Source organism: Aulonocara sp. 'chitande type north' Nkhata Bay, linkage group LG10 (assembly GCF_057382095.1).
Source record: "Aulonocara sp. 'chitande type north' Nkhata Bay isolate Kocher_YH1m ecotype deep benthic linkage group LG10, A_spYH_male_GT1.1, whole genome shotgun sequence".
Classification (NCBI taxonomy): Eukaryota; Metazoa; Chordata; class Actinopteri; order Cichliformes; family Cichlidae; genus Aulonocara; species Aulonocara sp. 'chitande type north' Nkhata Bay.
Window position 1 is genome coordinate 5616135 of NC_141353.1, and position 23151 is coordinate 5639285.

Consider the following 23151-nt stretch of genomic DNA (forward strand, 5'->3'; position numbering starts at 1 on the left):
ATGGCTTGTCTTCAAACTTCACAACAATATACTAGGCCTTGGGGGACATGAGTATTTGATGTTGACCTTCACTGTTAGATCCCAAGTTCAAAATTAACTTTGAAAAAAATAATAATAATAAAGTAATGTATCATAAGGGGAATGAGAGAGCTGTACTTGACATCACAATGACATCACAATGAGGCCACCAAGTATACACTGCATGAATATATCATTTACAGTTTATAGACGCCAAAGATTTCATCCAGTGCTGCTCCAATCATATGGATACGGATGATAAAATTCACCATCTTAGTATGTAATGCTTCAAGGTCATACGTCAAAGGTCAGGCTCACATGACTTAGGAAACAATTTAGTTTCCATTGAATCGTACTTTAAACCAATATATCCCTTTAAAATATTCTTTTTTCAATACAAGAAATAATTGACCTCACAATGAAACAAAAACATTAATATGCTACACTACCTTTTCATATTAAAAATGCTGACATCAACACAAGTGATCTACAAAAACAATGCAGATATCATTATTGAGGTTTCCATATTACCAATGCTGATAAAATAAAGAAAAAAAAATACCGAATACAGAATCGAATATCATAGTTTTAGTACAGCCCTTGCCCTTTTGACAGGGAGTTGCACTCTCTGAGTGCTTTTGTTTCTAATGAGGCTTCGGTAAACACTCAAATGAAGAGCCAGATCCATCTCTCAGGTCCCGTGTCAAGTCTTTGTTCATTTTGTTTTTTATGATTTCTTAGGTCAGATACAGGTTATCTGAGATGTCACTTCCTCTTTGGTCCTCTAGTTGTCCACACACTGCACACCATTCTGATTGGTTTTGAGCTTATAGCGCTTTAGGAATCACCTTATTGGTGCAAAAATACTACTTTATACCTAACTACAGAAATAAGAACAAATCATTAGTGTTTTTGTGACCAGCTGTTAGAAACAAAGTGTTAAAAATCTTTGGTAAGTTGTTATTATTTGTGGGCACAACCGTAGCTCATCCGTCGATTAATAGTTCGGTGTTAGGGTGCATAACAAAGAAAAAAACTGTCTCCTGAAAATGTTTAAAAAAAAAGTACAGGGACTGAAAATGAGTGAAGAAGCAGCCTGTGTCCCAAAGACAACTTTGAATGGCCTTCATTAAGCCTCGAAAACTGTACTAATAATAAAAATTTACATTTGTGTAGTGCCATCCATCTTCTTCCGCTTTATCCGGGACCTGGTCGCGGGGGCAGCAGCCTAAGCAGAGAAGCCCAGACCTCCCTCTCCCCAGCTACCTCCTCCAGCTTATCCGGGGGAACACCAAGGCGTTCCCAGGCCAGCCAAGAGATATAATCTCTCCAGTGTGTCCTGGGTCTGCCCCGGGGCCTCCTCCTGGTGGGACATGCCCGAAACACCAACCCCAGGAGGCATCCTTGTCAGATGCCCGAACCACCTCAGCTGGCTCCTTTCAATGTGGAGGAGCAGCGGCTCTACTCTGAGCCCCTCCCGGATGGCTGAACTTCTCACCCTATCTCTAAGGGAGAGACCAGTCACCCTTCGGAGGAAGCTCATTTCCGCCGCTTGTATCTGCGATCTCGTTCTTTCGGTCACTACCCACAGCTCGTGGCCATAGGTGAGGGTAGGGACGTAGATCGAACGGTAAATTGAGAGCTTCGCTTTTACACTCAGCTCCCTCTTCACCACAACAGACCGGTGCAGCGTCTGCATCACTGCGGCCGCAGCACCAATCCGTCTGTCGATCTCCGGCTCCCTTCTCCCATCACTCGTGAACAAGACCCCGAGATACTTGAACTCCTCCACTTGGGGCAGGAAGTCATCCCCGACCCGGAGTGGGCGCTCCACCCTTTTCCGGCTGAGAACCATGGCCTCAGATTTGGAGGTGCTGATCCTCATTCTCGCTGCTTCACACTCGGCTGCGAACCGTTCCAGTGCGAGCTGGAGGCCTTCACCCGATGAAGCCAATATAAAAATTAAAAGAAAGTCTGGCTGCTTGGAAAAATATTGAGAAATGCTACAAGTCACATTTAAACATACATATCCATGTGTTTTCACAGGAGAAACTTTTATACTGATAGAACATATATTAGTAATTAGTAAATAATTTTCAGAAGGAGGCTGATTTTCAACAAAGGAGGAGAAAAAATAACGTGAGGATATTAATCTGGAGAGATTATATCTCTCGGCTGGCCTGGGAACGCCTTGGTATTCCCCCGGATAAGCTGGAGGAGGTGGCTGGGGAGAGGGAGGTCTGGGCCTCTTTGCTTAGGCTGCTGCCCCCGCGACCCGGACCCGGACAAAGCGGATGAAGATGGATGGATGGATGGATAGTAAATAATAGGACAGCAAGTCCTTGACTTTAAAAATGATAAAGGCTGCCTCTACATTCCGACATGACCTTTAGGAGCTTAGTTATACATGTGATTGGAGTTGTTAATGACCATGGCTAAAAGAAACCATGTTTACTATCAGTTTGAATTTATGACCCTAAAGTCTTGCTGACATACACTTCATTATCACCTGTAGACACAGAATAAATATGCAAATACTTGCACAAGGCCATCTTCTCTGTCATCACACTAGCTGACCTAAACATGCTCAATGACACAAACAGAGAGCTGGTAATCTAGTAGCTGACTAATTTTTATTAGTGCTGTCAGCGTTAATCTCGTTAAAATTACGTTAACGGCATAACCGTATTAACGCGGCAAATCTCCGTTAGCGAGTAATAGTGAATTGCCCCGTCCGTGGGGCTGGATGGCACTAACACGTTAACGATCTAACTGCGCTAACGCGTTGATGCCGTGTCTAACATGCAATGAAAGCATCTTGTCCAGGGATACTTTGGCTTTGGCATGTAGACTGAAGAAATCAACAACTTCTTTTTCGCTGGCTTCCAATTAATAGATGACCTGCTCTACCTCATGAACCAAAGACACCCTGTTTACAAAGTGTTTTCAAAGAAGACAGTCAGGTCATCAGACCATGCCTGATCAATAAATAATGACATATATAAATTACTGATGAACTAAATCTCTCATTTTGATAACATATTCCATCGTGGCCCTTTTTAGAGGTATCCAGGCTGACTTTGTACTTGTCCATGATTTTCAAGATGGGCCTTTGGAATATGATGTTCAATGTCAGTCTGTTCTACCAATTCTGCCAGAGGCTGGAAAACCAAAGCCATCTTTCTCATGTCACAGGCCTCATCTTGAGATGAGAGTTGGCAAACATGTGACCATGTCTGTAGCATTCCTTCAGCTTGTCAGCAGATTTTATCCCAATCTTTGTGGCAAAATTCCTGTCTGGATTTTCCACCATGCTGCACATGTTCAAGGATGCTCTTATATTTTCTTCAGTCAAAGACAAACTTGTCCTAACTAAACTAGTTACAGTGTTAAGGACAATGTCAGTGCCAATACTGAAGTTAGATCCAACAACATTGTTGGAGACAGTAGCAGAAACAATTACAAGTGCAAGCTCCTCGTAGTTCTCTCTAGCTAACAAGATATATAAGGTACAAGAGTCAGAGGGAGATCGAAACATTGTGAATGAGCCAATGAGTCAACATTCACAATGTGCGCAAGAACACCATAGCTATATATTTGAAAAAGTAATGGTCTAAGCTACTTAATCCAGAGAATGCACGCACTATGCTGAGGGTATTGCAACCATGTATCGACGGCAAAAAGCTCCTTTTCGATCCCTTGCTAAAATGGTGGGTAAAGATATAAACATAACTAAGAACTGAATTTTTTCCGGCACTTCTGGACTGACTTTATTATTCAGTCCCAAAATTAGCTTGCTACTTAGTCTCAATGGATCTTTAGCAATGGATCTTTAGGAGAAATTTAGAGAAAATTGGCAAAATATTTTCTAGTGCCTGCTGTTAGTAATAATCAATATTGTCAAATAACCAACCGCTCTATCTGTTCAGTTTAGCAAGCTCTACTTATGATTAATACCAGAAAAAATAGTCATTGTAATAGAACTTTTATTCCACCCATTCTTGTTTTTAGTGGTCAACTTACATTACATTGCATTACACATATACATAGTTTTTTCTGTAGCCAATTAAGTTTTCAAACAAATAAGTGGCCATGCATCTTGTACAATTTATTAATCAGCCGCGTTACACTGCCAGTACCTAAACTTGTTCTAGGATTACACAGATGGCCCCCCTCACTGTGATAGGGAGGTATCCATAAAAAAAAGAACTTGACAGATGCAATGGCAGATAATCTACACAATGTATGTGCCAGAAAACATGACAGTGGAGGATGAGGAGGAGTGAGTGAAAAGATGGTGGTGGTGGTGGAGGAGGAGAGAAGACAAGCATAGTGTTGGGGAAGGATTCAGTGGGGAAAGTCTTGTAGATTACATTTACACAAGCTTGGGCATTCCAATTTCAGCTTGAATTTTCTACCTTCAGTGTTCTGATGGTTATCAGCTAGCAGAGGAAATGTTGCTCCCATATGTGCATCTGCGTGTCAAGTGCAGACACTCGGCCACGCAACACCTTTCAACATCAGAATGTCTCAGATGCTCTTCTTGGAAAACAGCTCAATGGCACAAATGCATTTGTATATGTATGTTTCATACTAAAACCTCTATGAATAACTTTGTTAAGCTCAAAGTCAGGACTTGAGGGGAGTTGTTAACATAATTACTATTGGATGATTATTTAAGTAACCCAAATGTATCAATAAGAAGGTAAAGGAACTCTGTTAGATGGCCTCATATTGCCTTCATCATTCCCTCTAAATTTAGGATATTGCCATCAGGGTTTTATACTTTCTAGTCATTCCATCTTAAGGGTTTCTGAATTTCCTTTTTTGATTATTTTGGAACTGTTTCACAGACGTGATTTGCATGCCCAGCGCGTTTCAGTTTAAACAAATGAATGTCACTCATGCATAAATCGTAAATACAATGTTTCTTTTGGTAAGTTAAAAGGAAGTGAGACGATGTTTTTGGTTTACCACCATGGTCCAAGCTGAAACCCTTGGAGAGTGTGACATAACATGTTCTGCATTCCTCAAAAATGTGATCCTGAGTTGAATGTCTCATGAATTCTGCCCTACACAGGCCCAGAACAGTAGCTAAAGAAGAAAAACTTGAGACGTAAAGACCAACACATTAATCAATGTTGTATACATTTGGTTTTCATTCCATCACTTTTATCTTAAGACCAAAAAAAGTAGAGACATTAATTGAGCAGTTTTTGAGTATTTTTAATCCCCATTTGCCTGATATGTACTACACATACATAAATATATATTTTTTTTGTTTCATATATTTTCATTCTATGAACTACCTCTTTAGTTCTGAGTTCAATCTACCACATAGCTGACCCAAATTTCATACATTTAAGCAAGAAATGAAATTGTTTGATTTATATTTAAAGTGAGTTGGTTTAAAGAATAACTGCTTGACAGCTGTTTGACCTAATGGGACGCTATCAGTAGCTACTGAGAAACTGGGTACGCAATCAAGCAATTTTCATTTTGCAGTGACATACACTATATAAAGTAAAACACAATGTTCATTTTTTTTTATCACTCATCCACTTATGGAATTCACTAGAGTCATCAAATGAAATGACAGCTACTAAGATCTGTACATTTAGGTGGAGTTCTGTGCTTCTTCTTTATGTGCAGTGTTGGGTAGGTTACTTTTAAAATGTATTCCACTACAGATTACAGAATACATGCCCCAAAATGTATTTTGTAACGTATTCCATTACGTTACTCAATGAGAGTAACGTATTCTGAATACTTTGGATTACTTAATATATTATCATGCTTTTTTTAAAACTACATGAATGTCCTATTGCTGTGTGATTTATTACTATTACTGAGGGTTACTTGCCATACCAATACCAGCTACATTTTTAAATCTTAATATAAAATGAGTAACAGTAGGTGGACATTAAGTAAGGCTGCACTTTTTGCAGCGATCTCGTATAGAAAACTATTCCGCGCGTATATAAAACAGGTCCGCGACTAGGAACCGTAGTAAAGGGACCTCTGGCTAATACGTCGGGTTCGTGTCGGGCTCGTAGCCGAAAACTTGCTTTACTTTGTTGTCTGGGTCAACTTTCCATGCAGGGACAGAGAGAGGCGTTGAAAGGCTGCTCCACTGGAACTTATTGTTTCGCAGGAAAACACGAACACAGTGAACAGTCAAATCTTAATAGCTTACTTACAACTGGGCTCGTCAGGCACTCTTTTTGGCTGCAGTGGTTATTATTATATTTACATGCTTCCAGCTCCCGTTTCTGCTCGGTGACAGCTTGTACTTTTCCACTCTCCTTTTTCTCCCTCCTCACGCTCACAGACACATAACGGGTATGGCAGTCCATTCTCCCTGCAGCACGGACTACACTGCCCATGAGGCTACATTCTTTAGGGTGATGCCTGTAACACTCTGCCTATCCGGTTGTTCAGTGATGACACGACGAATCCCAGAGGTGTGGACTCGAGTCACATGACTTGGACTCGAGTCAGACTCGAGTCATTAATTTTATGACTTTAGACTTGACTTGAAAAAATGTTCTAAGACTTGTGACTTGACTTGGACTTTTACACCAATGACCTGGGACTTGAATTGGACTTGAACCGGTTTACTTGAAAAGACTTGATATTTCACCCCAAATATAAAATTTAACATGCATATTATATAGAGATTGAAAATGTGACGTCATTCAGGGGTAAACCGCAAAGGATTCTGGGAACTCATGGCAAGAGGTACTAGCGCACGCAGGCTTTCAATTGAAATCAGTCACACAGCGATAAAAAGAAACACAAAAATGTCAAGAAGCCGTTGTATTATTAACTGCAATAGCCGGTCGCATGACAGCCACGGGAAGCCGACGGGTAAAGAGATCGGTTGTTATCGGATTACGTCGTTGAAGAGAAATTGTTCAAGCCATGTTTCCGAAGTAACAAAGACGCGATGGATGGCCTGGATTGCAGCCATTCAAAGATCAAATATAACGTCCCAGAACACTCCGGTGAAAATTATTCTTGGAGCTAGGTTTAATTGAGCTGCATTTTATAGAGGTGCAATTTCACAATTTGTGTATATTTTCTAAGTTCACTATTTTGTCATGTGTTGAGAAAAACACAGATTTTAAAATTACATGGTCTAATATTTACATTTAGCATAACTGCAACATTCTTTTTTCTTTTTTTTTTTTTTAAAGACTCGAAAGGACTTGAAATTCAAAGTTTCAGACTTGTGACTTGACTCGGACTTTTACACCAGTGACTTGAGACTCGACTCTGACTTGCCTGACATTACTTGAGACTTGACTTGAGACTTGAGGATAAAGACTTGAGACTTACTTGAGACTTGCAAAACAATGACTTGGTCCCACCTCTGACGAATCCTACTTCCGGGCCTAAAGTAGTCTGCGTTTAATATGGCTTTTGTGTTGTTAACATGTTTAATGTTTTGTATTTTCTTCTATTTGATCTCAAAAAGCTCCTAAAACAGTCAGTGATCACTGTTGACCTCCCTCGGCTTTTATTACTGCTAATCATTTATTTAAGCTCAGTTTTTAAAACCTTAGGATGTAACTACAGCCCAGCCCATGCAGCAGTATATGAATGACTAACCTCGTATTGTGGATGGATGATCTCAGTTGTTCTCCTGGCTGAAGTTTGGTCCTTTTACAGCATCCTGCCATGCGATTACATTTGTTCCTGACCACCGAGAACACTCACGTTAACTTTTATCGAGTGGAAAAAAAGTTAGCTTGTTTATATTATGCTAACATAGCTGTGTCGCTAGCGGTCACGTAGCACATCATTATATACCAGCTAGCCCAACTTCAGTAACCCTACAAACGTCACTGCTTTTTAGTTTTCTGTCTTCATTTATGCTGGAAGTGATAACAGAGCTGTACGTTTTAATTTGTTTCCAAAACCCCGCAGTCAGGACATGCTATATTGTATTTAGATAGAAGCTAGCGAGCTAACTCCCTGCTAACTTCTAACTCCGTTAAATGTCATAAATTCCGTTTTCATGGATGCCTGGATGTTAAACTCAATTGTTACACCTGGTAGAGCAGAACGCTGATCATTTTATTAAAGATGAAAGACTTTAGACAGTTTTTCAACTCTCAGTAATGCCATAGTGATCGTTTGTGGACCTGCAGCGGAGTTTAGGTCCAGACACGGCTAGTGACGTCAGACTGAACAACCGGATTGCCTTCATATTAAATCATTTTAAAAAATGTTTCTTCACATCATTATGAGACTTGACATTGAGACACAGGCATTTGGGCCTCTTAATGCGTGTTTTGTTTGGGTTTCCACCGGTGTGGAATTACCAAAAATAGAGAGGGCATAACCTAACATATGAAACAGGAAAAGACCGCCGTGTAATCCCTTTATTTCAACAAAGTAACTGTATTCTAAATACCACCTTTTTAAATGGTAACTGTAATGGAATACAGTTACTCATATTTTGTATTTTAAATACATAACAGCGGTACATGTATTCCGTTACTCCCCTACACTGTTTATGTGAAGTTAAAAAGTTTCACTTCATCAAACTAGTTTCATTTAAATTTGCAGACAATAATGAATGATGAGGGTATTCATTCATATATTTGAGTGATTTTTAGTATTTTCTTGAATACCATGGTGCAAAACTATTGTTTCATTGAGCTCTATGCCACAGAAACATGTGATATTGATCCCACTTGGCGGAAGTGCACTTGGCTTTGGTCCTATATACAAACAAGAAGGTACAGAATATCACAGCTGAATTTGCTTTGAAATCCACCAACCATCATTTTATCTCTGGTTCTCTGAGTTTTTTCCACTAGAAAGACGCTGTTACACTGCTATTTCTGTTGATGGAGGGGAGTACATTGTTGGCACTCTCCACCCAACCCACCCACTCTTCCCAGGAGTGTGTGTGCCTGTGTATATGTTTGTTTTAGGAAATGATGCAGAGCCAGTTTGTGTAAATTTATCCACGACACAGCTGAAACAAAAATAAGTTTACTGAAGTCGGCCCGCCAACCATTTGGTGGCCTCATGCCATGTTTGCCGTGTGTGTTGTATATGTAGTAGAGAATATCCATGTTCGTCTTATAATTATTTTGATGGAAGATTGAGGTGTGCACTGGAGCCTAATGCGTCGAAACAAACCTTCACAGTAACACATTTGAGTTATAGCCAAATATGTTACTATGACATTTTAAAGCATCATGGAAATAATTAATTAACATTTTCTAATACTTAATCAGAAAAAAATACTTAATTTTGTCTATCACAAAACTTTCATTTATCCACCTTCCATTATCCAAACCACAGCAAAAGTTGAAACTTACAATAAATACTCTTCTAGACTAGTTTTCAGATTCTCCCCTCACCTTAAACTCATTGTGCTGGATGGCTGACCTTCCTTGAGTGGGTTGTGGGATTGTTGGAACTTCTTTCTAATATTGCAGGGTCTTTATTTTACAATGTACAGGTGACTGTACCTGTGAAATGGCACTATATGAATAAAATTGAATTGAATTTACGATGGTAGAATGACTTACCTGCTGCAAGAATATTCTTTGTCTTATGTGTTCAGTCTCTTTAGATTAAAAATTCACCTCATTACAAGAAGGGTTTTTAGCTATGTTAATAAGGCTATTTGCATGCAAACCACCTGCCTACGGGGGATTCCAAAAATGTTTCCACTGCACTGTAGTTTCACCACCATCCATTTTAGTCTGTGTTTTTTAATCTAATTTTAAAAGCAGGAAGCAATGGAATCAAACTGGAATCTTTAATATCCAAACAAACATTTGCATAAATTCAAAGAAAAGAATTGCAGTCAGCGTGGAGTGCTGGCGCCATTGTTCACCACATTCAAAGAAAGTGGCGAATCATGCAAACTGTCACACCCACAGGAAATCCCAAGTCTTCATTAAGACTGTGGGGTATATTTGAATTTGTGAAGGACATTCATCAAGTTCAGCATGAAAGAATAAACTAGAAAGGTTAGACATTTAAATTCAAGCACAAAATGTCATTGGAAATTGAAAGTCGGAGGAACCTTTGGAGTGAAGTGAGTAAAGAGAGGGAGAAGACTTAATGGTAAGAAGCATCTTGTTGATAATTATGATGCAGCTTAGTGATTTAGTTAAAATGAAATGACTACATATCGTAGCCAATACCTATATAACCTATTTTTATTGCAAACATCTTCAGTCAGTGTCCACTGGACCATGTTCTCCTTCTTTTGCACGTTTTATTTCAGCAACAGAACATCCTTCTCTGTCCCTCTCCACACTGTCTGCGGTGAGGCAAGACTGAGCAACTTCCCCGACACTGCAGAAATGCAGAATTACATACCAATACTTCCCTGTTGACCCAAGAGTCCCACATCGTGGGCCCCTCTACGCCTTGTCATTTTGACATTTTGATCTTAGCTAAATCCTTCCACCGACCACAACACTGCTGTAACATCCTTCAGTAAACTACAAATCCATGCCTTATTTATCATGCAGGCGAGGATGAGTCCAATCAACAAGAGCAGATGAATAAATGATACTAGTATGAATGGTAAGTATGGACTGTTGAAGAGCAAAGTTGTGAGGTTGGCTGGGTGGAGGGAGCTGCTGCTGGATTGGGTTAATGAGGTGGTCTGGGAGCATGGACCGGGTCCTGACTGCAGTATGCATGGAGTTCACTTTAGCCTAGGGGGGGATTTGTAGCCCTAAGACCACTGGTTAGACTCTTTTTGCCTCAGGCCATGTATCCACTCAAGCCTTTGAGTGTGAGTGTGTGTGTGTGTGTGTATACAGATGTATGCGTGCTTGTATGGTGGTATGCCGGGAGACAGTGATTGTAATATTGCCCTCAGGATGACTCTGGTTGAAGCTTTGAGATCTCTGTGTTTAGTGTTGGAATTTGTGCATTAATATACATGCCTGTGTTTGCATGCGTACCCATTCCTGCTTGCATGCGGTGTATTTGCACTTGGATCTGTGTGTTTTGTGATTTTGTGTATCGAGTCCAACTACAAATGTGTACATAGCATCCCCCATCCCTGGCCCCAAATCTCATTACCATTCCACCCTTCCCTCCATCGTTTTACTCAACGCCATCAAGGCCTTGCCTCCTGGTGTTTGCATTGTAAATCAGGCCTGACAATAAGGCAATGATTAGATCCTACTCGTATTCAAAAACATCTTATTTATTTATTCATCTCCCCCCCTTGCAGGGCATCAAGATGCATAATATCTGACCAAGGTGACATACCCACTTCCAAATGTTATTCATTGCTTTTGCAGGTCAACCTTTTCACCAACAAACCCAAGACAGATTAAATGAGATTTTTATGACAGGATATGCATGGAAGGACTGCCTCTTTGATGCATGTACATACAGTACCAGTTCAGATATCAGACTACGTTAAAGTGTTGCAATCTATGGGTAAGTGGCTTAGAAGCTATCCTCTGGTGTAAAACTGTGGCACACTGTCCCTATTTTCATCAATATGCACAAGATATTATGTCTGAAAAGTTGCTGGATACTAAAAGCAGGTCCAATTGTACTGGACTATTTAAGTCAGTCAAACTTTAGTGATGTTGTTATTTTGGGGTTTTAAGAAAATGGTATCATGGGGACTGGGCTAATTTCTCTTCCAATTGCATCCTGCCCTTGTGAGATTATTTCATTATTTCTGTTGATAATGAAAGCAAATAAGACTGTCGTATGTGTATTTGATAAGCCTCTACAAGTCTGTTGAAAATCACATAAGGATTTTTGTTTGGTTCATTGGTTAATCAGTGCTGATCATATAAGTGAACAAATATATGTGAAAAAGTGCTTGCCCGCTTCCTGATTTCCTATTTTTTGGATACACTTAAATGTTTCAGATCATCAAACAAATTTAAATATTAGACAACGATAAGACAAGTAAACACAAAATGTAGTTTCTGAAAGAAGGTGTTTATGAATAAGGGGAAAACAATCCAAGCCTACTGGCCCTGTGTGAAAAAGTAATTGCCTGCAATCAAGCGTTTGTGATAACTGGCAATGAGGCTTTCACAGGGCTGTGGAGGAATTTTGACCCACTGATCTTTGCAGAATTTTGTAATTCAGCCACATTGGAGGGTTTTTGAGCACAAACCACCTTTTTAAGGTCATGCCACAGCATCTCAATCAGATCCAGGTCAGGACTTGGACTAGACCACTTAAAAGTTTTCATTTTATTTTTCTTAAGCTATTCAGTGGTGGATTGGCTGGTGTGTTTTGGATCATTGTCCTGCTGCAGAACCCAAGTGTGCTTCAGCTTGAGGTGATTCTCCTTCAGGAGGTTTTAGTAGAGGGCAGAATTCATGGTTCCATTTACCACAGCAAGTCTTCAAGGTCATGAGGCAACCAAATAGCCCCAGATTAACATCAGATTAACACCACTGTATTTTACTATTTGTATAATGGTCCTTTCTCTGAAATGCTATGTTAGCCAGACGTAAATGGGCACACACCTTGCAAAAAGTTCAACCTTTGTCTTGTCAGTCCACAGAGTATTTTCCCAAAAGTCTTGGGGATCATCAAGATGTTTTCTGTCAAAACTGAGACAAGCCTTCGAGATGCATTGGCTTGCATCTTTGAACTCTGCTATGCAGGCCTTTTTTGCTCAGTCTCTTCCCTATGGTCGAATCATGAACACTGAACTTAGCTGAGGCAAGTGAGGCCTGCAGTTCTTTGGATGTTGTTCTGGGGTTTTGTGTGACCTCTTGGACAAGTTGTTACTGCACTCTTGGGGTAAATTTGGTTGGCTGGCCACTCCTGGGAAGGTTCACCACTGTTCCATGTTATTGTCATATGTAAAAAAAAAAAGGCTCTCGCTGTAGTTCACTGGAGTCCCACAGCTTTAGAGATGGCCTTTCCAGACTGACATGAGACACTTTTTCACACAGGGCCATATAGATTTTGATAGAGGAATTTCATAGCATTTCAAACAAACATTCACATCCTCAAGATTAACTGTAATGATTTTTACAGGTGAGTTGGCCACTTAACTCATCTTTCCTTAGTTTGGTAATTGGTTGCAACAGTCTTAGCTTTTGAAGGAAACACTAAACACATTGACTTCTATTGAAATCATGCTGTAGTGAAGAAGATATGAATTCAATAAAATTAAAGGTCTTCATTTTATTAAGACCATACATTTTTTGTACATTTGTTTACTGAGGTAGTATAAGGTGGAACTAGTGAAGTAAACTCCTAATGGGTATTACAAAGATTGCAGATTATTACATTTATTTTCTGATCTGAAGGTTATGTAAATGCCACTACATGTGCCATGTATATCTAGTATAAGAAGCTAATAAGCTAAATTATAGAGCTGATATGCTAAAGTAATATAATTAAATGGGTACTGGCTGTTCACTCTTGTTTATGAGAGAAGAGAGCGGAAGATCAACAGATGGATTGATGCTGTGGCTGTACTGATGCGGATGCACTACTAGTCTGTCATGGTGAAAAGAGAGCTGAGCGTAAAACTAAAGCTCTTGATTTACCGGTCAATGTTTGTTCCAGCCCTCACCTTTTAGGTGGCTGGCCTCTTCCTTACACATGGGGTGAGGAGTTTGGCCATCTGGGAGGGGCTCAGAGTAGAGCCGCTACTCCTCCACATCGAAAGGAGCCAGTTGAGGTGGTCCGGCCATGACATGGATGCTTTCTCCTGGCTGGGGTATTCCAGGCATGTCCCACCGGGAGAAGCTCCTGCGGCTGACCCAGGATATGCTGGAGAGATTATATCTGGAAGAGTTCAAGTACCTCAGGGTCTTGTTCGCGAGTGATGGGAGAAGGGAGCCGGAGATCGACAGACGGATTGGTGCGGCGGCTGCAGTGATGCAGACGCTGCACCGGTCCGTCGTGATGAAGAGGGAGCTGAGTGTAAAAGCGAAGCTCTCAATTTACCGGTCGATCTACGTCCCTACCCTCACCTATGGCCACGAGCTGTGGGTAGTGACCGAAAGAACGAGATCGCGGATACAAGCGGCGGAAATGAGCTTCCTCCGAAGGGTGGCTGGCCTCTCCCTTAGAGATAGGGTGAGAAGTTCGGCCATCCGGGAGGGGCTCAGAGTAGAGCCGCTGCTCCTCCACATTGAAAGGAGCCAGCTGAGGTGGTTCGGGCATCTGACAAGGATGCCTCCTGGGGTTGGTGTTTCGGGCATGTCCCACCAGGAGGAGGCCCCGGGGCAGACCCAGGACACACTGGAGAGATTATATCTCTTGGCTGGCCTGGGAACGCCTTGGTGTTCTCCCGGATAAGCTGGAGGAGGTGGCTGGGGAGAGGGAGGTCTGGGCTTTTCTGCTTAGGCTGCTGCCCCCGCGACCGGGTCCCAAATAAAGCGGAAGAAGATGGATGGATTATGTCTCTTGGCTGGTCTGGGAATACCTCAGTGTTCCCCCGGATAAGCTAGAGAAAGTGGCTTCAAATAAGTGGAAGAAAGTGGATTGATGGATGGTAATGGTTGATACTGTGGAGTCTACATGTGTACAGCGTCAAGTGATAGAAAGTGTCACGGTTAACTTGGTAATGTAAGATTATGCCGTGTTGTTGGCTTGTGGGGCTAACATGCTAAAGTAAAATAAATAAGATGATAATGGATAATATTATGGAGCAAACATGCTAACAAAACATATTTAACTTGGTCACTTTTTTACATTATATATATAGGTATGCATATACAGCACACTAATGCATGCTAATGTTAACATTCAGCTTTAATCTGTTTGGAGACTGAATTCAAGAGTGCTATAAAAATCTGAACATCACAGCCTCACATCAAACCACCAATTCAGCAACATGGTTATTTTCAGTTTTACATGTGAGGACTCACATTACCTGTATTCCACAGTTTGTGCGACTGTCAACACCATCACCTCTGTTCACTTCTTTGCTGTGAAGTGTTGATAAGTCAACCTGAGAGAATACTGCATCTCTGTCTACAACAGGCTTGTTTTTATTAATGAACCAGTGTAAGCCCCCTACCAGGTCACAGTTTGGCATGCAAGAAGTGTTCTCCAGGGTGCTGCTTTGTGTGTTTAAATCGCAAAGTTTCTTTTTATCACCGTAGTCAGTGGCACGAAACACTCTCATCCCATGTATAATAGAAGCTGGACACTTTGTAAGAAATTCACCTTTAAACCAAAGCAGAGAAAAAACACTTCAGACATAGCTGAACTGTGAAGTCCACAGGCAGTGATCACATCATGTGTGACTAGATATGAATATTTATTCAATGCCGGAGGTAAACGGGGTGAAACCGCAGCTACACTGCAGCCTAACCTTGCATCAATAGAGCACAGGCCCATTCTATGCCTGAGAATTGTTGGAAAATTGAATGCTGAATAGAAATGTTCCTTATTGCACACAATCCGATGAAAGAGAACGTCTGCCTCCAATCCAAATTCACAAAACCCTTTGATGTTTGTTGAAATAATTTTATGCCTACTTCTCATTTTTTATTTTATGCTTGCTCTTGAATTTTGATTGTGACTACAGGCACTTTTCAATTGATATGCATTACGAACTTTGCAATAATTGAAAGGGCCTTGTTGAGGAACAAACATGTCATTTATCCCCGAAATTAATTTCACAACTTATTGTGTAACCACACACCTTTGGTGACTTTGGAAAGGGTTGGTGACAGATGCTTATTGTCTTCAAAAATTGTACTTTCAAATTCATGAGAGAATTTTTTTTGCTGGGTTGAAATTAAATATCTTGTTGGTGTTTTTCTGGGTTTTTTTCCCCAGTGTTCTTGTCTGCTCTTGTATGTACATTCACGCCTCAGCAGCCTTGGTATAGCATGTGTTTGTGCACAAGTTATGTTTCAGTGTGTGTATATTTATGGATGCACCATTGCCTGCTCAAATTTACCATTTGGTGGCTTGTTCCTTTGAGGGATGGCAAAACTTGAGAGGCTGCGTAAAATACTGTGTGGTAATTGGAATTGCTTTATCTTCAGTCTCATCAATTAATGTGCAATTTTCCATTTAATCACTAACACGCTCACTTCATTTGCAATTAAAATGAGGACTGATAACAGAGAAGATGCCTTTCAGCTGATACCAGTTGGAATGAGAACAGAAACCAGAAGACACAATCGGTACACAACACGACTCACTGAGACATGCGCATGGCACACAAACAAGTGTGAACGCACGCAGAGCAAACAGTCCTGCTTATATATGGGTGCACTGAATACATACACACTGAAACAGAATGACACAATAAAACATGCAGATTTACAGCTGAAACCCCAAATTAGAAACCAAATCACCATTTGAAATCAAAATGCTGGCAGCGGTGGTGGATAGGGGTGCCACTCAAACAGAGAAAGGTCTACTATGGTTGTCTTTTCTCTGACTTTCCCATTCAGAGACATTGTCAGGGTCTGAGTCTCAGTGGGTGATGAGCTGACTGGCAGTGAAATGTCTGTCATGTAATATCCCAGAGTAGAGAGGAGAAAAAAGTTGCTCTTGCTGCTTCCCGTCTTTCTCCTGAAGATACTGAAGTCTACCCAAAAGGAGCCTTTTTGTTCACTCAGCTCAACACACAGGAGGCCATAGGAGGAGATTTTATAGTGCTGGAAGGAGGAATGCCGCATAATACTCAAACATAATCTCATTAATGTTTCTGTAATAGTCCAACTTGTTTTGTCTTATATACTTATTCATTACATATTTTTGCAGTTTTTCTTTTGTAGTCTGTCCAAGATCCTCGTTTATACTATCATGTAAACAGTGTTATATGATTATTATAGTCTGTAACTTCACTGTCAAATACTGCAAATCCTTGGCTTTAACAGTCTGGTTGATTTGCTCCATTTTCCTGAGGCGGTATCTCCTGAGCGGATGTTGCAAGCGCTACAGAGATTTTGGTCAGATGTTCCAGTTTCATTTCACTAGCTGGTAATCAAGTGCTTTTCCTCCAGGTCAATACCATTCAGTCCAAGTGCACCAGTCCATTGTAACTGCTGCCTGTCTTTCACAACCACGCAAGGCTTTATGTGGCATTAGAGTGCATTTTTCCAATAACTCTCCCAGCTCAGGGTACCGAGCAAACGGATTGTTTAAAGTGACAGATTGAAACATCCCATGTGTCTGATCTCACATGATTTGTGAGATCAGAGTTTAAAGCCTGCCTTTTTTTTAAAGTTGAAATCTCACAAAAGGTTTAATAAAGTTTAACCACACCTTTATCTAAAACACATTTTCTGCCATCAGCTCACATTAACAAGGCGTTTTCATGCAGTATACACATAGGTTAAATGTAACTTAAGGAAAGAGATCCAGCTGTGCTGTGTGTGTGTATGTGTGTCTCTGCAAACCAATTAGCTTCCTTCAGTGGGGGTGGGGGCAATGGTTACAACAGAGTTCCACAGGGTACGGCCCTCAGCCCTGTGGGGTCTTGGCCAATAGCAATTAGCCTACCAACAAGAGCCCTAATTAGCCCTCTTGATTGGCTTAGTTACAGCACAGCAACAACATCAGCAGCCAAAACATAGAGACGACCAAGGTGACTCCGCCACAATGCATGTAAAGCCATCTGTAATTAGCAAACAAGCATAGCTCTCTGTAAATGGTAAACAAGTAGTGGGCTTTATTTGTGGTATCCTTATGAACCTGCTGCTATGTAAGGTATTTCATTAAAAGGGCTGCACACACTTAATCAGGTTGTTTTCTTTTTACTTGTCAGCATTGTTAGATCACTCAGTGTTAATACTGACTGTTCTGTGAGCTCTATGCAACACATGCAGAAGTAGACTGAAGAGAAATATAGCAAAGAAATAAATTAGTAAGTGCAGAAGGGATAGAAGTGTGAGATGATGTGTTTGAGAAACCCATCTCATATGATTTAATCATAGCAGCACCTGGTGGTGGCTGCTGTCATAGAATTTGCAATCACTGCTTGCTTGCACTGGATTTATGATTTTTTCTTTCTTGTCTGTTTCTTTACCAGTCTCAATGTGAAACTATCCCATGATGCAACATGTGTCCCCAGCATCTGCAGTGACAATGATGGCCACCCAGAGCGCTCCTCCGCCATCGTACCAGGAGAGCCAACAGGTTAGAGCGCCAACTTAAAGACTTGTCATATGGTACAAACCTCTGTACAGTAACCCCTGTGTCTAATGTGAACACACAGCTTGGCTTATGGAGGTTTTCTGTGTTATCTGAGCTCTTACTTAACTGGGGATGTGCCAACAAGCATAAATCCGGATGTGATGAGAAAGATTGAAGGTTAAAGATTTGAAAAATAATCATTTTGAATTTTTACCTAAACTGAAACTTTTACTGTTTTATAGTTGAATTTCTAAGATGATTTGTAGTACACATTTAAGAGCAGCCTCTCATGATTCATACATAGTGTCATTTTAAACAACTTCTGGAGTTAAAGAAAAAAAAATGAAAGTAACGTTTAACCTTTGGGGTTTTGTTGACAGGGGATTTATGCCCTTGTTTTTTATCTAGCTATCTTTTCTCAGTATGCATTAGGCTGTTCTTTTCAACAGGAGCTGAGGTTTTGAATTTGTTTTGATTTTTGTGAGAACACAGAAATTAACTAAATGAAAATGACATAAAATGTTTTGCTAAATTACAAATCATTTCATATTCTATGACATATAATCTAAACCGTATACTCAATGATATCATGACCTGCCTTTGGTCCTGTCTACTCACCCGTTAGCCCAATCAGTTCCAACCTACTAAGGCCACACTTGCTATCTGGCCTCCAGGTGTTAGCCACCTGGAGGCCAGGTGTTAGCCTAAAACATATAAAGTGGAACTAGTGTGGAGCTGGCTTGTTGTGTTGTGGGCTGATAGTTTGGTAAACTCACAAGCCATGCATCAGCAGATGTACTGATGTTCTTTACAAGGATATGTTCTAAACAGACTTGTATAGAATTTTGGATGGGTGATCCTTTGTGAGAACTACAGTACAGCACCATTCATAGATGTAAAACAAATGTGTAGCTATTTGTAGTGAACCAGCCTCTAAATCTACTATTCAAAATCATATCTGTTTGTAACTTTTCCTTAAGTTTATGAGAATTATTAAGGGTGAACATGAAAAAAGATGCTGTCATAAAAGATGATAAAGCACATAAAGAGAATCCCTGGCTGAACATTAGCTTTAAATAATAACTTACAGATACAGTGATACCTGTGTAAAAATACACAGCTTATACCGAGTGATCACCAGAAAGGATAATACATAATAGTACAGAAATATTAGAATAGAGAATATTTTGTTCAGCGCCACAGACATCCTGTGATGGTGGAATAGAGTAGGTTCATCTGACCATCTAACCCTGCTTGTTGTTCATAGCACCTCTGTCTGCTCTCGCCAGAGGATTAGTGCCAGGGGAGAGCTCCCGAGCTGCAGCCTGTGTGCTCGGTAAATGCAAATTAGAGCTAGTTAAGTGTGAAGAACCTAATTTATTTCCCATTTGGTGCTGGGATTAAGACTTGAAGCTTCCTTCCACCCCACCCTGCTGAAAAAAAACAGAAGGGGGATGGGGTTTTTTTTTACATTCATATCCTCATAAAAAACAAATGAGAGAGAAAAGTGGAATGAAGGAAGAAGATAATCAAGGAGACGAGTGGTCATGTTTGTAAAACATGTTAGCCCTCTTTCTCACCCACAATACAAATACCTTCAAAAGAAGCAAAAACATCCTATGAGACTTGTGCATCTTATAAGACATATATAAAATCTAAACATTTACTGACAGAGGCAGTCAAAATCTTTTGTACTCCTTTTCTATATTCTGATTAATTCACTGTTCAGTTTCTTGTTCCAAACTGGATATTTATCATTTAACAGCAGTCTATAAGATCTGTAAGTGTCTTGTTCAATTACTCAACCTGTCCTAACTCACTCATTCACTCACAATTCATTTGCTTAACAGCATCATCAGGCCATTGACCTGTCGAGCCATAATGATTCATGCCAGCGACATCCTCATTTGGCGTCTGACAGAATTCAGTGCATGTTGTGGCCTTACTTGCTTCGAAAAGCAATTACAAGAATTACTTTTAAAAAATGACTTTTATATATATCTGAGGGGCTGTCATCACCCTGCCAGGTGGGTGGGTTGGCAGTCAACATGGACACCCAAGTTTGTGAGTGTGATAACCTAGGATTTCCAAATTGATACCAAAGGGCCACATACTAAAAACAAACAAGTTCAAATCTCAGTGACTTAAACCTCAAGGTTAGAGGTCAGAGGTCAAGTTTTCTGAAAATCGTCGTCTCAAGTTATCGGAATGAAACTGCGATAACTTGAGACGTAGGATGTAGGATTTTGAAAGTACTTAATTAGTGGTAATTACTAAATATGAGCATGTCAGCATGCTTTAAATGAATGATAATCATTAAATCTTAGCACTGCCGTGTTAGGAGTATTACTGTGAGCGTATTAGCATCCTAAATCACCGTATATATGCAACATCACAGATGATACTAAAACAAAAGCAATATTCAAAGTCATAATTGCCAATGTAAGAAAAAAAGAACATAAATTTATCATTAAGTCATTTTGTGATTATTTTAAATATCACCAGATGACGGGCACGACTCAACAGAACACCAAGACCCCACAGGTCCACATCCCAGCAGCCTCCGCAGCACCAAATAGCTCTGTCAGTGTGACCCTTGACCCCCAGGCCCAGCTTGAATCTGACAAGAGGGCTGTTTACAGGTTGGTTACATTTTTCATGAGACATCTCTTACTGTAAGGGCTATAAGCCAGTCTGAAAACATAAATATGTAAAGATGACCAGGGACAAGAAGCAGAGAAAGACCATGTTGTTTATCAGTGGTTTTTTGTTTTGATTATTTAGCCATGTGTTTGTGTCATGAAGTTTGGCAGTGTGCACCCTTCTGCTTCTGAATTACATTTCAATTGTTCCCCTTTGAAGAAATGTTTCATTTCATGCTGACTTTAAGAGACTGTAGTAAATTAACTTGATGTGTTACTCACCGATGAAGGACACAGGCACTAGTGTTGTTTTTAATGCATTCTCTCAAACTAGCCATGACATAAAAGCTTTTGGAATTATACTTGAAGGGGCTTTCTTCAGATTTCATTTATAAACCAGAGAGCACCTTTGTTCCTTGACTCCTCATAGGCAGTTCAGTTTTCTCTGCTTTGAACTGTGTAAATGTTACAAGACTTTAAAAAAAAGTATCTCATAGTGCAGCAGTTGTCTGTATAATGAGGTGGGCTCTAAATTGTTATAATTATCACTCATTATAAACTCACTGTTTTGAATTACGAACAGCCAACAAAAATAAAGCAGACCAGAAGAGGACAAAAAAGAAATTTAAATCATTTGTTTATTTGCTGTTGAAAGTGATATTTGAAATTTTATTGGCCATTTGTTTTGTGTGAGGTTTTAGCTTGACTCCAGATCAACATTGTAAAACATAATTTATTTCTCTTTCACGCCAACAGCCATTTTCAAAGGTAAGCATCACTCTTCAGATGAAAGAGAGCTTCTTTTGGAATCACACTTGTGAATAGATGTTCATTTAAGTAGAAACACATGAACCATACTAATAGAGATAATAGAGATGTTTGTGAAAATGGATTTCATCATGTGTCACAATTACTCGTAATACTTATTTTACAGGCTTTTACTTTATGTTCTGGCCAATGTCTGTGTAAAGTGCAGCAATATTACAAAAGAAAAAGGTTATACTGTTTACAGGAAATAAAGAAAGTAGTTACCACAGTTACGCTGCTGCTTAGGTTATGTTTTTATATTAGCTGCCTGGCACTGGTAGATATATTAAGTTGACATTTATGCTGTGTAGTGAATTGCTTTTTTACATTTTCAGATTGTGTGGAAGTTCTGTATTCAAATTATTCAAAATTCAAATTAATCATGTGATCAGCAAATAAATCTCAAGTCACACTTTCAGCACCATTTGACTAATCTTTTATTTAAAAGTCTACATCTCTCTCTCTCTCTCTCTCTCTCTCTCATATATATATATATATTGATTTGATTTGATTTTGAATAGAATATTGATATATATATATATGTTTGTAAGAAAATTACTGCTTGGGGAAAACCCAGAATGCCAGCAAAAAAAAAAAAAATGCCAGCAAAAAAAAAGATACAAATTACACCTCCCTCTTCTCTCAGCTCATCACTAGAATATTGATAAACCCTTATAATGAGTTTATATTATCTATTTATGAAGTAAATTATTCAAAATATACAGGCATTTTTAATCAAGCTGGCTGATCTCCTGGTGTTGCCAGACTATCAGCAACTAACTTGATTTGTTGAGTGAAGGCTGCCCAGCACTGTATGGTATTAGGGTCCCACCTGAGTGTATCTGCCACTGCTGGAGATGTGAGTCCCCCCCCATGTGCAGACCTGAGGCAAGCCACTGTAAAGTCCTTGGTTGATCCACTGAGATACAAGGCTGTCTTTGATGTGAGGCACCATGTTTGGAGCAGCTCCGGGTGTATTTGTGGTGGTGGAATCAGCCCCTCTTTCATTTCCTCTGGGGAGTTTTGGATCTTGGTTTCCTCCTTTAACAGTTCTCAACCACATATACAATACGAATTACTAATTCTAGCTGTGACATATAGAACATTTGAAATTATTAAAATGCGATCTCAGTTATAAAACCTGTTTGTTGACTACTTGCTTTTATTATTAAGCTAAAAGCTACAGCTGACAAGAATAGACTTGCATTATATGAACTGACTGTCCTAAACTGGCACTTTAATCATATAAAGACAAAATATGTGCATCCCATTTGAATTGCACCCCTGCATTGACTATAATTTCCAGTCCATCAGGTTAGATTAGATTAGAATCAGGTATTCCAGAGTATAGGTAGCAGTGATTAAAACCAAACAGACAGTGATGGGAAGAACCTGTATTGTTTAGCTCTGATATTTGCATCTGCTCTTCTCTCTGCAGTTTTGACTCTGCTTGCACAAAGGAAGTAATCTTTACAATCCTTATAAAGTAATCTTTTACACTTGTTTCTGGGCAAGAATATTCCAGATTTGATTTGATTTTTTCACAAACACAGTATAGCTAATAAGTTGCGAACAAAAACACTAGCAG

At 39.8% G+C, this 23151-nt stretch overlaps 1 protein-coding gene across 3 annotated transcripts in view; it reads left to right on the plus strand.

Annotated features, from left to right (window-relative positions):
• LOC147320081 (homeobox protein PKNOX2-like) overlaps window positions 1-23151 on the plus strand; it is a 106708-nt gene that overhangs the window by 48486 nt on the left and 35071 nt on the right. For 2 of the 3 annotated variants that reach the window (XM_086307903.1, XM_086307904.1), the window contains exons 2-4: window positions 18011-18117; window positions 20620-20756; window positions 21513-21524. In XM_086307903.1, the coding sequence (XP_086164029.1) occupies window positions 18031-18117; window positions 20620-20756; window positions 21513-21524 (236 nt within the window). In that variant the 5' untranslated portion in view covers window positions 18011-18030. The remainder of the gene's footprint in view (window positions 1-18010; window positions 18118-20619; window positions 20757-21512; window positions 21525-23151) is intronic. The other variant, XM_086307905.1, reaches the window with a different exon arrangement.